This window comes from Euprymna scolopes, chromosome 25 (genome assembly GCF_053919585.1).
Source record: "Euprymna scolopes isolate OS-2025 chromosome 25, ASM5391958v1, whole genome shotgun sequence".
Taxonomy (NCBI): Eukaryota; Metazoa; Mollusca; class Cephalopoda; order Sepiida; family Sepiolidae; genus Euprymna; species Euprymna scolopes.
In genome coordinates this window covers 70,549,811-70,567,654 of record NC_136506.1, presented here as the reverse complement: position 1 = coordinate 70,567,654, position 17,844 = coordinate 70,549,811, and the positions used below count along the sequence as shown (strand labels likewise).

General features: G+C 35.2%; 1 protein-coding gene across 1 annotated transcript in view; it reads right to left on the bottom strand.

Moving 5' to 3' along the window:
• Positions 1–920: 920 nt before the first annotated feature.
• LOC145247429 (kinesin-like protein KIF25) overlaps positions 921–17,844 on the bottom strand; it is a 446,897-nt gene continuing 429,973 nt past the window's right edge. The window contains exon 14 of the mRNA XM_080109187.1: positions 921–1,202. Within this exon, the coding sequence (XP_079965313.1) occupies positions 997–1,202 (206 nt within the window). The 3' untranslated portion in view covers positions 921–996. The remainder of the gene's footprint in view (positions 1,203–17,844) is intronic.

The window sequence follows — 17,844 nt, the reverse complement described above, 5'->3', positions numbered from 1 at the left end:
CTATTCACCTCAGGATTATATATATATATATATATATATATATATATATATATATATATATATATATATATATAAGAGTAGGTAGTAGTTTGCTTGAAGTATTGTTGGTAAAGGAATATATGGAAGTTTTAACAGCCAAAAACAATGCGAAGAAAGACCGGAATCATGAAAGTAAAGAAAAGAAAAACAAACAAAAGTAGACGGGTATGTTTGAGTAGAGAAATGTCTAACTTTTTATTCATCTATCATTCCTCACCTCGATGTATAATTATTTTATAACCAAGTTGATGGTTATTTTATTTTATTTAATAACTATTTTTTTAATTATAAACATTGGATATATATATATATATATATATATATATATATATATATATATATATATATTAATATAATATTGTATAATGTATTATTATTATTATTATGTGGACAATAATAATAATAATAATAATAATAATAATAAATTATATAATATTAGATAAAAAAATATTCATGCTTATAACAGAAATATAAAAAAAAAGTAATAATAATATAATAAGTAAAATAAAATTACCCCCAGCTCCTTACGGCTAAACTAATCACACCTTTCTGCGATCCTGACGTTTTTCTGCAGTCCTGTCCCATTCTCTTCCGCCATCTTGAATTTTGTTTTCTATTTTGAAAAGGGGAGGTCCCTTCTCTCCCGAAATTAATCAAAGTTCCATACCACCAACGGACTTTATATACACCGGACATACCAGCAACTTGGTTATAAAATAAAATAATTATACATCGAGGTGAGGAATGATAGATGAATAAACAGTTAGACATTTCTCTACTCCAACATATCCGTCTACTTTTGTTTGTTTTTCTTTTCTTTACTTTCATGATTCCGGTCTTTCTTCGCATTGTTTTTTTGGCTTTTAAAACTTCCATATATATATATATATATATATATATATATATATATATATATATATATATATATATATATATATATATTACTTCTGATAATATCTACCGATTTGCAAATGGAGGTGTTTTTGAGCGGCATCTTCCACTAGAAATGTCCATTTTCTCAATTCCTGCAGGGAGCCTCCTTTTGGTAGGGCCCCGTTGGACCTGTCTTGCTCTTTGCCCAAAACCAAGACATTGTAACGACTCGGTAACGTAATATCGGGTTGGAGAAACACACAGCAGCAATAATAATTTTGCATCACCCCCTGAAAAATAGAAACAGAATATAAGTGATTTTTTAAGAGAGATGCGGTAGGGGGTGGGCAAATAACAGTTTCATTTTCAAAGTTAAAAATTTGGAAAATTTGCCTTTAGGGGCGTAACTACGTCCACCCTTGTTGGGTAATTATTGGTGATGGGACGATTCCAATATTTTTTCCTGATTCCGATACAATTATCGATTCTGTTCTAAATTCTCGATTACGATATAATTTCTGCTTTTCGATATTGATTCTTTAGAATTTCTAAATATTTAGCGATAGAGTTTTTTTTTTTTTTTGCTTTTTTTTTTGCTCATTTGTTTTTGTTTTTGTTTAGCAGATTACTGTAAAAAAAAACTATGACACAAACGTAAAAACAATACAGTTGGGAGGATAATCTATAGATTTTGATTTTACTGGAATTTTAAAATCAATTTATCATTTTACCATTGGTACAAGCAATGGAAAACTAAGTTTGAGACAAAAAAAAACAATTAAGAAAATTGTTTTTGACATCGGAAAATAGGGGGAGAAAACTTCCGATTCTGATATCGATAACGATGTCCCAAAATGTTCCAGTTTTTACGATTTCCGATACAATTAGTCCCCATCACCAGTCTAGGTTGATTGAATCATGTTTTCCTTGACCTTTTCCTATGAACTAAACTTGCTATCTCAACTGTTCTACATACCCAAGAACTCTTATCTATTCTTTGAACATGACCATACAATCAAAATCTCTCCTCCTTATACTGTTCAGATTTAATATTTCTCCAAGACCAACAGATATAAGCCTGTCTTTAATACTCACTTTCCACAACCATTGTATCTTTCTCATATGATTTCTTTCCATGCAACACATGTCCTCAACCCTCACTAGCAAGGTGAAACACTCTTTAGCTTTGGTAGACAATCCCTTGAAGATGGTGTCATCATAACAGCACAAGTCTCCATTACCATACCAGGTAGAACCAGCGGTATTTACTCTAAGTGGATTAAACCGGCCTCCTTTCAAAGGAGGAAATTTCTAGGGAATATCAAATTCACAAACTTTACCTGGTCGCATTTATAGCCCGATCCAGGAAGACGACCATATTAGGTTTTTGCAGTTCTTGTAGGGAAGTGTTTACGTCTTCCTGCATTTAGCGCCTAGTATTTCCAAATGGTCACCCATCTGGTACAGGACAGGCTCAACGTTGCTTAACTTTGGCGATTTAAAGAAAACTGATGTATCAACGTGATTAGGCTGGGTGGATGTCAGAAAGAGCATTCGGCCTATAAAAACCTCGTTTAAAATAAGGAAATCGGTATAAATTAGTCTGACTAAAAAATAGACATTATTACAATAAAAAAATGAAGCCCTAACAATGGTGCTGCCAGCTGCGAAAAGTTTTATCAAAATCAATTCCGAGAAAACCGAGAAATGTTAACTTTTCCCACCAGGCTACCAAGCGTTGTTCTCGGTGTATATGTTTGTTCCAATCAAAATTGTTACTTTTTTTTTTTTTTAGATTGATGCACTCAGCATAAGAACTTTTATATAAAACTAAGTAAAACTTTTTTCTTTTTTTTCTTCCCTTTTTACAACGGAATAATATAAAAAAAAAAGCGAATGAAAAAATTTCCTCAATATATTTGTGAAAGCAAAGTAACACAAAATAAAGTGAACCATTCTAAAGCGTTGCTCGAGCGAAAAAGAAAGCAAAATGAAAGAACAGTTTAAAATACGATGGAAGTTAAAAGTGCAGAGCAATCGAAATACGCAGAAGGGTAAAGTGGGTGGGAGGGGGTTTTGATTCTAAATTCTTTGATACAAATGTAATTTTGGGTTTTTAACACACACACACACACATACACACACACACAAAATAAAGAAAAGCGGATCAATTTCTTTTTAAGTTCTTGCTTTTTTCATTTATTCATTAATTTCATTTAGTTTCATGTTTAATCTAATATATAAAGTAAAGTTATCCCCCCCTACATAAGCGCTCGATAGTGTGGCCAAATACCTCGAATAATAACGCTAAGAAGAGGAAATGGACTTACCTGGGAAAGTAAAGTCACCACCATAGGAAACAATAACAGCTGGGAATTGACGATGGCTAAGTAGTTAACGACACGGACTGACAACATGGATGTACCAAGTTCAAATCCAGCTCGTTCCACAGAAACGCTTTCACTTATTGATATTGACAACCTTCGCGTGCATATTTTGTTATGACAGAAGTTAATTAAAAAAACTTCTTCGTTTCTTTTCTCTCTTAGTTTTCTCTCTCTGTCCTGCTCTAAGAAAATCTGACGACCTAGTCCACAAATTCCAAAATTCCATCATGACAAGTTTCAAGAAAAAATACACGATTAAACCCGGTTCTCCAACTTCCAACGTAGACCCCTACTACCATGTCTCCTTCTCCAACATCAGGGGTCTACGTTCTAACCTTCCAGAGGTTGAAACTCAATTACAGGAGACTAAACTAGACCTTTTATTTTTAAGCAAAATTGGCATTGGATAGGCTATTTCCCTAGATGAGTTCGCAATTAAAGGATACTCTAACTTAACTTCTAAATCTGACCCCCAAGATCGCAATGGTCATGGAATATGTGCTTATATTAAAGATGGCTTTCTATGTGGTGGGGACATCTCCAGAGAAGATCCTAACTTACCAGATATGTGCTTCCGGGTTGCATTAGCTCACACTACTGCATTTATATTTACTCTCTATCGCCCCCACAATAATGGAGTTACTATCTTTAAAAGCATATCTGAGAAAATTGACCAAGTCCTATCTGCTTATCCTTCAGCTAACATTCACGTATGTGGAGACTTCTATATTCACAACGTCGAAATGTTGACCCACTCAAACAAGACCGATGATGAGGGGAGGTTCTGTCATGATGTCTCCATTGCTTATGACCTCACTCAAATTGTTCACGAACCCACCCGTGTGCCCGACAATGACGGCCAGTATGCGATTCTACTAGACTTTTTTCTCACAACTTACCCTGAACTATGTTCAGTTTCTGTTCTGTCTCCCCTTGGATCTTCCGACCACTCTGTTGTTTCAATTAAGATAAAAATGAAATGTAATAAGTCCCCAGACGCACCTCTCCATCCTACAGTATATCGATACACTAAGGCTGACAGGGATAGCTTCCGTACATTTATATCGGATCTACCTCTGCGTTTCATGTTTAAAAAGGATGTGTCCTCTATAGTATCAGACCTGACGGAATGGTTAATTGTAGATATAGATCATTTCATACCCTCGAAAAATTTCCAGCAAAAACCTAACAGCCAGCTATGGTTCTATGAGTTGTATGCTCAGTCCGTCAAGTACAAAGTAGCTGAGCAGTGGCTTGGTTCCCACCAGTTTTGGCAAATAGCAAACAGAATCCTGAACAGAAGTGTGTGCTCCATCCCAACTATCATCAATGGACCTGAGGTAATCTCGTCAGCATCAGACAAAGCCAAACTATTTGCCAAGAACTTTGCAACTAATTCTACTCTTTGCGACCAAGGCTGCCAACCCCAATATTTCCTCCTGTATCAGAAAACACGCTATGTGATATACATATATCTGTATGTGATGTTGCCAAGCTAATCAAAAACCTTGATTCCAGTAAAGCAACCGGCCTTGACGGTATTCCAATTATAGTACTCAAAAAACTTCAACCAGAAGTAGCGCCCATACTTACAAAACTGTTTAAACGTTGTCTTAAGGAGAATAGCTTCCCATCACCCTGGAAAATCTCATCAGTATGTTCTGTATTTAAGAATTCAGGTAATCGCTCACTTTCAGTACAGGTCAATAAGTCTCCTGTGTGTTATGAGTAAGTTGCTAGAATCTGTGTTAAATACAGAAGTAATCAACCATCTCAACAAAAATAACCTTCTTAGTGACAATATGGTTTCCGTTCTGCTAGATCTACAGCAGATGTGCTTACAGCTATATCTCATAGGATTAGCAAATCTCTCGATGGAGGCAACCTTTCTAGGGCAATTGCTCTTGACATATCTAAGGCCTTTGATAGGGTATGGCATAAAGGTTTACTTCACAAGATCTCCAGCTATGGTATAGCTGGAAATGTCTTCTCAATTATTAAATTATTTCTTTCTGATAGGTTCATAAGAATAGTAGTTGAGGGGCAAAAATCAGAAGCTCACAGTATTAATGCTGGAGTCCCTCAGGGGTCTATCCTGGGCCCAACTCTTTTCCTGATCTACATTAATGATCTTCCAAATCACATCCTTACATCATTTGTAGAAATTTATGCTGATGACACTACCATTTATGATAGCACATCTAAGACAGTAAACGACCAAGTTCTCTCCGATTCTCTCTCCTCTGATCTTGAGCACGTGGTACAATGGGGAAAGGAGTGGCTGGTTACTTTAATGCATCTAAAACCAAGCTTCTCTCTTTACATCATCAACACTCTGATCCACATCTGGCATCAATTGAAATGAATGGCTCTCGTCTTAAGGAGGCCTCAAGTTTTGACAAGCTTCATGGCTTGACCTTTACTCCTAATCTTAAATGGAACACCTGCATCAAATCTGTTGCCAAGGTCGTTGGAAAAATGGTGGGATCTTTCTATCGATCCAGTAGATATCTCACTGCTGATGCAATTCTCTATCTATATAAGAACCAGGTATGTCCAAGGATGGAATACTGTTGCCACATTTGGGTAGGAGCTGCTAGAAAGGACTTGTCCTGCCTTGATAGAGTTCAAAATAGACTTTGTAGCCTCGTAGGAGATGTCCTTTTCTCTTCCTTGCAACCTCTATCTCACAGAAGAGATGTTGCGAGTCTGTCTCTGATGTATCATTATTTTCATGGAAAGTGTTCGACTGAGCTTCAGTCTATGGTCCCCCCCCTCGCCAAACTTTCACAAGAAGCACTCGTTTAGCTGAAAACACTATCAATAATTCCCCCCCCCCACTCTTTATCTGTGCCTACACCTAAACGTAGATTCCATGAACAAAGCTTCTCTCTTAGAACTGCACGCCTGTGGAATTGTCTTCCATTTTCCTGCTTTCCGGCTGACTACAATATGGTTGTCTTCAAGTCTAACATAAACAAGTTCTTGATGAGCCGTTCCATATAAGTCAAGAAATTTACCGAATTTCCATTACTAATGGTTACTATATTGTCCAATTGTCTACTGTACACTCTTTAACCCTTATCCTCGAGTGGCCTCTTGGCCTTGATAATGTGGTGATGCCTGTGTAAAAAAAAAAACAAAAAAAACAGCCTACAAACTAATTTACTACAAAAAAAGGTGACAAAACGATTCAAAAATCCTATCCTGATTGGAAGCCGAAAGTAAATACTTTATATTTTAAAACCAAAAAAAAAAAAAAACACACACACATGATTGTAAAAAGTTTTAAGGCACAAGTTTTGTGTCTTTTTCACAAACGAAATAAAATGCCTTTTTTTATGCAATGAGAATGAAAGAAATAATAGCAACCTGTGTAATTAAAACAGCCTTATTTTCGATTTCAATCTTCTGTCTTAGTGTAATTTCCAATGAACCGCCCCCTTAAACAATGACACTTTATACAAATCTCCAATATTACTGAATGCTGCAACACTATCCCACTGATTACTGTACATTAAATAACCCTGATCCCCGAGTGGCTTCTGGTGACCTCCATGTAAAAAAAAAAACCAAAAAAAACCTTTTCACTATTAAAAATAAATTGTCTAGCGACCATTTTACTTTTTAAAGTCTATAAAATTGAACTTTTTATGCTTGATTATTGCCGGTTGCTGTCATTTTCTTTTCAATAAAAAATTGTCTAATGTTACTTTTGTCAGTGAAAACTTCTCCATTGGCCATTGCTAGTAATGGAAGTAAGTTGTATGCTCAGTCCGTCAAGTCCAAAGTAGCTGATCAGTGGCTTGGTTCCCACCAGTTTTGGCAAATAGCAAACAGAATCCTGAACAGAAGTGTGTGCTCTATCCCAACTATCATCAATGGACCTGAGGTAATCTCGTCAGCATCAGACAAAGCCAAACTATTTGCCAAGAACTTTGCAGTTAATTCTACTCTTTGCGACCAAGGCTGCCAACCCCCAATATTTCCTCCTGTATCAGAAAACACGCTATGTGATATACATATATCTGTATGTGATGTTGCCAAGCTAATAAAAAACCTTGATTCCAGTAAAGCAACCGGCCTTGACGGTATTCCAATTATAGTACTAAAAAACTTCAACCAGAAGTAGCGCCCATCCTTACAAAACTGTTTAAACGTTGTCTTAAGGAGAATAGCTTCCCATCACCCTGGAAAATCTCATCAGTATGTTCTGTATTTAAGAATTCGGGTAATCGCTCATTACCCTTTCAGTACAGGTCAATAAGTCTCCTGTGTGTTATGAGTAAGTTGCTAGAATCTGTGTTAAATACAGAAGTAATCAACCATCTCAACAAAAATAACCTTCTTAGTGACAATATGGTTTCCATTCTGCTAGATCTACAGCAGATGTGCTTACATCTATATCTCATAGGATTAGCAAATCTCTCGACGGAGGCAACCTTTCTGGGGCAATTGCTCTTGACATATCTAAGGCCTTTGATAGGGTATGGCATAAAGGTTTACTTCACAAGATCTCCAGCTATGGTATAGCTGGAAATTATGTCCAAGGATGGAATACTGTTGCCACATTTGGGTAGGAGCTGCTAAAAAGGACTTGTCCTGCCTTGATAGAGTTCAAAATAGACTTTGTAGCTTCATAGGAGATGTCCTTTTCTCTTCCCTGCAACCTCTATCTCACAGAAGAGATGTTGCGAGTCTGTCTTTGATGGAATCTGTGTTAAATACAGAAGACTAAGGCTAATAAAATAAATGTAAACTTATAACTTAAGTTAAATTTTGCAAATGAAAATGTTTTTGTCTCTTGAATAAAATCCAGGGAACAGACGAATCGTCGAGCACTTTGTTTCTTCCTTTCTATTTTTAATTCATAATATAAATGCTATAATTTTAAAGAATTATGTTCAATTAATGACCAAATTATACCATAGCTGAAGCGTGATTTCTTTACCGTCTGACAGACAAAGGTTCTTATAAAGATGCAAGGACATATGTAAAATAAGAAAATTATTTTTAAAATCACCTGCTTCAAGGTTCATGTGTGACACATGACACTTGCGTAAAAATCATTTGTCTGATTAAAAGAACTAAAGTGCTAAAGAGTTTGTAGAAAATTAGTAACCTTACTGCTAGATATTGGACAAGCAAACATAAACAGTATATAAAATGGTTAGTTTAGAATAGCAGGAAATGAAACGCTAGCCATGAACTCGAAGTGAGGATTTCTATACCGTAGAAATTAATAGAAGCGGATAATAATTAATAGAATCGTCTGAGCTCCAATCTATGACCACCCCTTGCTAAACTTTTACAAAAAAAAACACTCGACTAGCTACAACCACTATCAATAATTTGTCCCACTCTCTATCTCTGCATAAATCTAAACGCAGATTCCATGAACAAGCTTTCTTTCCTAGAAATTCCCTCCAGTGGAACAATTACAATATGGTAACCTTCAAGTCCAATGTAAGCAAGTTCTTGTTGAGCCGTCCCCTTAAATAATCCCAATTCTATCCAATCTACATTATGAACGATTACTAAATTACCACCTTACATTCATTAACCCTTATCCTTGAGTAGCCTTCGGGCCTTGATAAGCGGTGACTCTTTCAGGGCTGTAAGTTTATTGCTTGCTGCCTGAGGTGCCCCTACCAGGAAAGCTGGTCATTCTATGTAGTTCTAGGGGGTCCACCCTCCCAAATCGTTGCTTCCCTTCTTTCCGGATGGGGTAAGTTTATTGGTTGCTGCCTGAGGTACTCCTATCGGAGAATGCTGACAGGATTATCCAGTCAATTTTTAATAGGTCACAGTGTTTCAATTGGGACGCTGGCTTGACTCTCCCCTACCTTCCAACCTTGTGTCACATCCTTCTGTGGTGGGAAGGAAGTAAATAACATTCCAGAACTATGTGATGCATAAAATACAGCCTGTCCATAGTGAATGATTGTCCAAACGTTCTGAAGGATCACATTGGTCACAAAGTTAGGCTATTAATATGCATAGAGAGAACGCAGCTGATCTGTAGCCTGAATATGACTTAAGCAACTTCTTTAGTATAACCTGCTAAACCGCACACGGCATAATTCCATGGACCATTCTTATCCCTTGCAATTACACTAGTACCTGCTCCATTCTGTGTTCCAAATAACAATAGCTTTGCTAATGAGGTATACGTTCCACACACCTGAGTTTTCATTTATCTCACATGCCTTACACTCCTTGCACAAAAATCTTTCAACGTGGCCATAATATCAAAGTCTACTGTTCTACTCACGTCTCCATATACCATCCAGATTTATCTTCCTCTGATGTTATTAAAACTAAGCCTGTCTTTAAGACTCACATTAAACATCTATTGTACCATTCTCATGTCATTTCTCTCTACAGAACACACCTCGCCAGATTTCACTTTTATACATCATCGCACTGTGCATAATAGATTCTTCCGCGCTTCTACACTATTGGGACGATATTTTGTAGTCTATAAATGGAGTTTTTAAATAAAAAAAAACAATGGTTTCAACAAAACAATGGTATTTTGCCAATTCTATTAAGTTACAATGGTAGCTTCCAAATTATGCATTCAGAATAACCTGAATATTAATGAATTATTAAAAAAATAAAAACTAATCGTGGTAGCAGGTGAAAAATTGCCGCCATCTTGTTTAAATCGAAACGGAAAACTACCTCTCTTTTGAACACTCCAGTGTCTTACGATCGTTTTCATCAAATTCTATCTTTTATTTTCTTTAATAAATAATTTTCTACCTTATCGATTTTCGTAATTTTTGGATATAATCATCTTAAAAAACCATTGTTTTCATGTGAAATTCAGTTTTACGATTTCCGAAATTTCGTCTCAATAGTGTAGAAGCGCCGATTCTTCCTTTGCTCTGCTAATTTATGAATTTACTTTATATTTATTTATTTTTTTTTAATTCAATTTTCACCCCAAACAAGGCACAGTGCCACTTTGAAGCAGGGGGCTACTATCAGGGACTTAATTTGCAGAGGCATTATGAAGGGAGATGAGTAGAAAGATGTTTGTTCACATTACACTTGAACTTCTGCATATCAGTACAGTTGGGAAAGCAGAATCCCAGAAGGGAGTTCCAAAGACCCGCAGTTCTGGGGAAGAAACTATTGGAGTAAAAGGCTTTCTTGCACCTAGGGATCTCTACTGTAAAGGGAGGAGACTTAGTAGCTTGTCGGGTTTGTCGGGGGTAGTTACGTCGAGGAGGTACAAGTGTTTGCAGTTCGTCAGAGCATTCACCATTAAAGTAATTCTTGCATTCACACTAGCACCTGCTCCACCCTGTGTTCCAATGCTATCACCAAGATAATGACTTCTTGACAAGCTCAATAGCTTCATTATTCGGATATATTTTCTCCACATCTGAGTTCTCATTCATCTCCATTTTCTTACAAGTTTTGCACGAAAATTTGTTATCATCTCTCAATTTACCAATAATTCCAGTGCACTTTTTGTGTATCCCATGTTTACAGGAACCACAAAAGATTGAATTTAAAATATGTATAATAATAGATGGGTGATGGTTTATCCGTTTATAACACAGCAATGTATAAGTTGAGCTAGGACAACAGAATGTTCTTTTCAGTATTTTGACTCTCGAGTATATATCCGTTGATATCTTATGTGTTTTTTAGATAGAGTGACGTGGTCTTCGGTCTATGTCTAACTATATCTAACTGTGTCGGATATATACTCGAGAGTCAAAACATTGATGAGAATAATTTGTTGTCCTAACCCTAACCCTAACCCTAGTAATTACCTCACATTTATTTTTTTAAGCATTTCTTGATATTCCCCATTACTTCATCTTTTCGTGAACGAGTTTGAAATGGCTTATTTCTAGCATTCTAGACTCTGCATCTCTATGCATCCCAGCGCTAAGTGTGTTACATGATAAGGACTGTCCCCTGTTCATGTAAGTATAAAAATAGAGAGATTAGTTAAAATGAAAATAAGAGAAAGCAGAAATCGAACCCTGGACATAAGTTTTAAAGAACAATAGGTTTAAATGGAATGTCCAGTAAATTGTTAATTCGGATGAAATAAATAATAAATAAACTATTCAATTGTTAAAAGAATGTGGATAATAAAATATGGGTTAAATAAATTAGATATGTAGGTTAAATTCCTTTGTGGAAAAAGCACAAGAAAAATAGGTTATTGGGAAATCAATGTCGGAAACGTGCAAAGTCGCGCATGTTGAAACACGTGAATTTTGCTCACGTGGCCGGGATGCATGGATTTCTCAATATAGGAAGTGGGAGTTAGTTGGTCGCAGAGACAGTCAGAGAGACAGTCAGGAGAGACAGTCAGGGGAGACGGCCAGTGAGAAAACTCAGAGACAGGCGGATGTCTGAAGCGAGACGTCACTTCAGAAACTAAAAAGTGAAACTTTGAGTTCTTAATGAGGAAATCACGACCGGTCGTAAGGAAATAAATTCATCATGTGTGTTTGGATAAAGCTCATCTTTGTGTTTGTGATTTCTACAAAAAGGTAAATTGTATTGTTATTATATGTCTGTGTATAAAATGTCATTACATACACATCTCTCTCTCTCTCTAAGATACAACATCATATGTAATAAGACAAGAACTCTCACTAAGACTCATATCATTACTAATAAGAACTCACGTAACATACGCGCACAAGTGGTATCGTCTAATAATAATAATAATAACCATATCACCCAGTATATAACAACTCACAATTTGGTGTTCGTGAACCTTTTGCATCAGCGATGCAGAAACCGAACCTGGGGTCGATACCACGAAAAAAAGAAAAGAAAAAAAGAAACACAACGTTTTAAAGGGGTCCAACATAATTTTAAAAAATAAATAAATAATACCACGGAAAAAGAAAAAATTACACGATCACAGAATTCGAAAAAGAACAAGAAACACAACGTTTTAAAGGGGTCCAACATAATTTAAAAAAATAAATAAATAATACCACGGAAAAAGAAAAAATCACACGATCACAGAATTCGAAAAAGAACAAGAAACACAACGTTTTAAAGGGGTCCAACATAATTTAAAAAAATAAATAAATAATACCACGGAAAAAGAAAAAATTACACGATCACAGAATTCGAAAAAGAAACACAACGTTTTAAAAGGGTCCAACATAATTAAAATAGATAAATAAATAAATAATACCACGGAAAAAGAAAAAAAAATACACGATCACAGAAATGCGAAGAAAAAAAGGGAGCAAGGTCTGGACTATAGGGAGGAACTGTCTTGATGCCCATCTTGATCAAGTAGTCTGTGACAAGTATGGAGTTGTGAACTGGTGCATTGGGACAAACGTCATGCAAATCTTCTGCATCTTCAGTTCCCACACTGACACCAAACTGTGCACTTATTGTTTCAACTCTGCTCCCTTACTCCTCCCACACCTCTCATCATAACTCACAGACTCCCTGCTTCCTTGAATCTCTTACGCCACTAAAAAAAACTGATGCTCAATTCATACAAGATGGTTCAAAATCAGTTTGAAGCATTCTATACGTTTCTGTAGCATTTTTACCAAGTTTAAAACAGAGTTTTATTGCATATTGTTCTTCGAAAGTGTCCTCACGTCCAGATTCTATTTTGGAAATTAACAAGCTGGGAACAATCATTCCAATTACTGCTGTAAGCTGTTCATATGAATCTGAAATCATGAAAATCGGTCAGTCATCTCAAAAGATGTATAGCAATAATATACTGAATTTTCAAGAGTCTACGACAATTTTAAATGCCTGTACACAAACGTCTAGAACCTTGTTTAAGGTACCTCATATGCATGAGCATAGCTATAACACGTTAAATCTAAAGGAATAAACCGTGAACAAAAATATTCTATTCTTTACAAGCAATAGTACTGTTTGTGGCAACAATCAACAAACAGATGTGTTGAAAGAGAGAATATTGCAGCTTGATAGCAGGAAGATGCATTTATCCTGTGTGCAGAGAGCACTGTAAAGTGTAAATGGGGTGGGGCAAGCTATATACTTATCTAACGCTGCAGATACCGTAAGCAAGTATAACCTGCTAAACCACACGTGTGATAATACGGAGTTTTGTTCTCGAGAATCTGGCGAAGTTTCCAGAGTATGCACGTAGTAGCTAGGAATCGGCATTGAAATGGAAATAGTCCTTAAAATACTTGCACACGAGATCACCGAAATGAATTTAAGAGATCTATAATAATGAATTCTTAGTGTATTTCCCACCCTTTTCTTTCTCTATGGCTCAACAACAAGGAATTCACGGCTTCAGTTCAATAAAGTCCGATATAATATTGACGTAATTGAATCTTCAGATCTCAAAAAAATAAAAAATAAAAACATCTCACACACACACACACAAAAAAAACTTTTATTTATTTATTTATTTATTTATTTGTTGAGATAATGTTTCTTTTGAATTTCTGGGAAAGAATTTTTTTTAAGTTGAAGATAAAAGAGTAAAACATTCAATTAGATTTAAATTTAATTCGATTTTTTTTTTCTTTTATTTAAGTTTGGCTGAGTCGCCATTTTTTGAATGATTTAGACTGAATGGCATTGATCGAGCGAAATGTATACATTTATTGACGACGAAAATCTATGCTTAAAATTTAAAGGTTTTTTAAGCAATATTTGGGTACATTGTATTGTGCCTGTTTCATGCTCATGATTATATATGTAGATCATATTTGGATGAGTATATATATATATATATATATATATATATATATATATATATATATATATATATATATATATATATATATATATATATAGTGTGGCCGCTTAAAAGTAGCCCAGAAAAAGTAGTGAGGAGGAGGAACATTCTTTTATTGTTTAAAATTACCTGTAGTATTGTTTGAGTTACCTGTAGTGTCAAAAAGATGCTGGAAATTCTCCCCGTTGACATCTATGCATTTCTGGGCATGTTTAACAACATTTGCAGATACTGCCTATCGATCTTCTCTGGTGATTCTCCTGATAGCGTTGGTAATATTCTCCTTTAGTTGGTCTAGATTGTGAGGATTATTTGCATAAACGTTTTGTTTTAAAGTTCCCTAAAGATAAAAATCACATGATGACAAGTTGCTTATTGTTCTCTCTTCCGTAAACATGTCATGAACTCGTGTCAGTGATCTATGAGACGTGTGGCATGTAGCGCCATTTTGTTGGAAAAGAATTGCATTTTGTCTTGTAGTGTCAGTTGGTCGTAAGAGAAAGATTAGAAAGATCAGGCTACTTTAAGTGGTCCATCCTGTATATATATGTCTCTTTAAGAATTTCTCTTTAAGAATTTCTCTTTAAGAATTTCTTTTTAAGAATTAAGTATCTTAAATGTTAAGCATGGAATGAATAAGTCAATCATTTGACCTGCGTGGGAAATCGTAACATTTTACTCGCTTGATCACTGTAGACTGTTTTGGTATAACGTCTATACATTTATAAACGTTTTTGTATAACGTGAATACATTTATAAACGTTTTTGTATAACGTGTATACATTTATAAACGTTTTTGTATAACGTGTATACATTTATAAACGTTTTTGTATAACGTCTATAATTTATAAACGTTTAACACAGAATATTGTGATAAGTGTTTCAGTGTGACCAGGTATGGTGTAATAAATTATGGGGTATATCTATTTTATTTTTACTTTCATCATATTTTGCTTTGGTTTTGATACCCCGAAATTCAAAGCTATCTCTTTACAACCCTTCCTTTTCATAACCTATCATATTTTCATAAACCAGAGTCCATTTTCTGTAGGCTATTTTTGAACCCAGTCAACGACAGGTACTTTTGCTAGTATATGTATATATATATATATATATATATATAGATAGATAGATAGATACTGTAACCCGGATATAAGAGACATCCTATAACCTTGTGGGTATCTAATATCCGGGTTACACTATATCCGGATCTCTTATATCCGGGTTACATTGTACATTAACACAGGCTCTAATTTAAGACCAGAGAAAATCTCTCTTATATCCGTTTTCCTTGTGTTCGAGTCTCTTATATCCGAGTTACACTATATATATATATATATATATATATATATATATATATGAGCAAACAGTTAATAAAACATGTTAAAAAAAACACTTTGAAATGAGTTTAAAACATATTTCATCTGAAAAGGAAACACTTGATAAGTGAAGTTTCGAAGAAATACTTTCCTTCTCATCAGATGGTAGGAATTAGCAAAATGCTGGATCGGACTTTGAATACAAAAGTATTTAATGAAACAACAAGTAAGTCAAAGATCTTACTTGATAACAAAAAAGTGAAGCAGACGGAATATGGTGAAGAAAAAGGTGATTACACATGAATGGATAGCCTGGTGATAGAAACGATTTGATCACTGTCTGTCTGACGTAATGAACATTTAAATTAAAATGTTTAAAATTCAACGCTATTTCACACGGTTAATGGTAGCCGAATGGATACGGCCTCCGCTAATCGAGCCAGAGATGTCTTGTGTCGCGGGGTTCGAATCGTTCGACTGGTAGTAATCGTGACACCCTGCACTGAAGAATCCCGAAAGGATGAAACACTAGTGTCTGTAGTAGGTATTTAATTATTATAGTAAAAAAAAAAAAATAATAATTATATATATATATATATAATAATAATAATAATTTATAGATGCGAGAGTAAATGAAAATATAGCAATTATATCCATTTGATATATATATATATATATATATATATATATATATATATATATATAAGGTACTTTATAATAAGTATGCCAGTATATTTTAGAAGGCAGGACATTAGTATAAGCATAATCGTTTTTATACTAAGTCACTAATTATCAAAACCCAAAAGTGTTAGTTTACACTTCACACAACTCCAATTGTCATCTTTGCTTCCCAATTAATAATCTACAACAAGCAAGGGAGATCACTCTAAAAATTATTAACTATTTTTTTCTTTGTTATCCATCGTTATTTTTTTTTATCGACCTGAACTGTGTGCGGTTGACATTGTTTTTAAATATATATGTTCGAAATCAGCAAAATAAGGCCTCCTGGCATGAATTGTTGTCATATCCATTTTAATTTATCGCTGCTGACAAGAGCGAGTGAACACGTACGTTCAGGTACGTCCAAGGATGGAATACTATTGCCACATCTGGGCAGGAGCTGCTAGAAAGGACTTGTCCTGCCTTGATAGAGTTCAAAATAGACTTCGTAGCCTCGTAGAAGATGTCCTTTTCTCTTCCCTGCAACCTCTATCTCACAGAAGTTGCGAGTTTGTCTTTGATGTACCATTATTTTCATGGAAAGTGTTCGACTGGAACATGGTCCCCCCTCGCCAAACTTTCACAAGAAACTCTCGTCTAGCTGAAAACACTATCAATAATTCCCCCCACTCTTTATCTGTGCCTAAACCTAAACGTAGATTCCATGAACAAAGCTTCTTTCTAAGAACTGCACGCCTGTTGAATTGTCTTCCGTTTTCCTGCTTTCCGGCTGACTACACTATGGTTGTCTTCAAGTCTAACGTAAACAAGTTTTTGATAAGCTGTTCCTCATAAGTTAACAAATTTACCGAATTTCCATTACTAATGATTACTATATTGTCCAATTTTCTACTGTACACTCTTTAACTCTTATCCTCGGGTGGCCTCTTGGTCTCGATAATGTGGTGATGCTTGTATAAAAAAAAACAAAAAACATTTTGTTTTGTATGCTCGGTTTTTCTCTTTACCTTATTGCTGAGAATAGTGACACATCAACCGGTTGGATAAGGTCCTTCCATGAATAAAAACCTTAACCTGTTTAACATGGACATTCTGAGGATAAGAGTATGTACAATGATCCTATTGAATTTTCACATGGTGGAGTTTTAAGAACACTAGAATGTTTGCTACCGCCATATTAGAACAGCTGTATAATATGAGCGAGACTGCATCTTATAGCTGTTAGAACTTTGTAACAGGGCTCTGTCACTCATTGGACTAACATACCAGAACTTGTGCCTTTTATCGTTGTTACACTTAACACAATGAACACAACTTTTTTTAGTTTAATACTAAGGGAGACAACATAAAAAAATACAAAGGGGAACAACACAAATGTCACTCGAGGATAAAAATTAATGCAATTCTTAATCGAATACAGAACAATACTATGAAAGAATTGGAAACAAATTGATGAAAAGGGCAGGAATTGGATTACTTAAGAGGACAGCACAACAATTATATTTTTACATTCGACTTGAAGATGAATATGTTGCACTCAGTAGGGAAGCATTTCGTGGTATTGTGTTTCACAAATGCAAATTTCTTGAATTTCACATATGTGAAGTTCTTTTTGTCGTGGAAGTTCTGCTTGATTCTAGGTATACAGAGGGAAAAGCAAAGTGCTTTATAGTGGTGGTAAGAAGACAAGTACTTGCAATGAAGGTTTTACCGGGGATGGGGGGAATACGTTTTAGCTTAGTAGAACAGTTAATGGTAGAGTAAGAAAAAGACTAGCAACGTTTCTCTATGGAGAAGA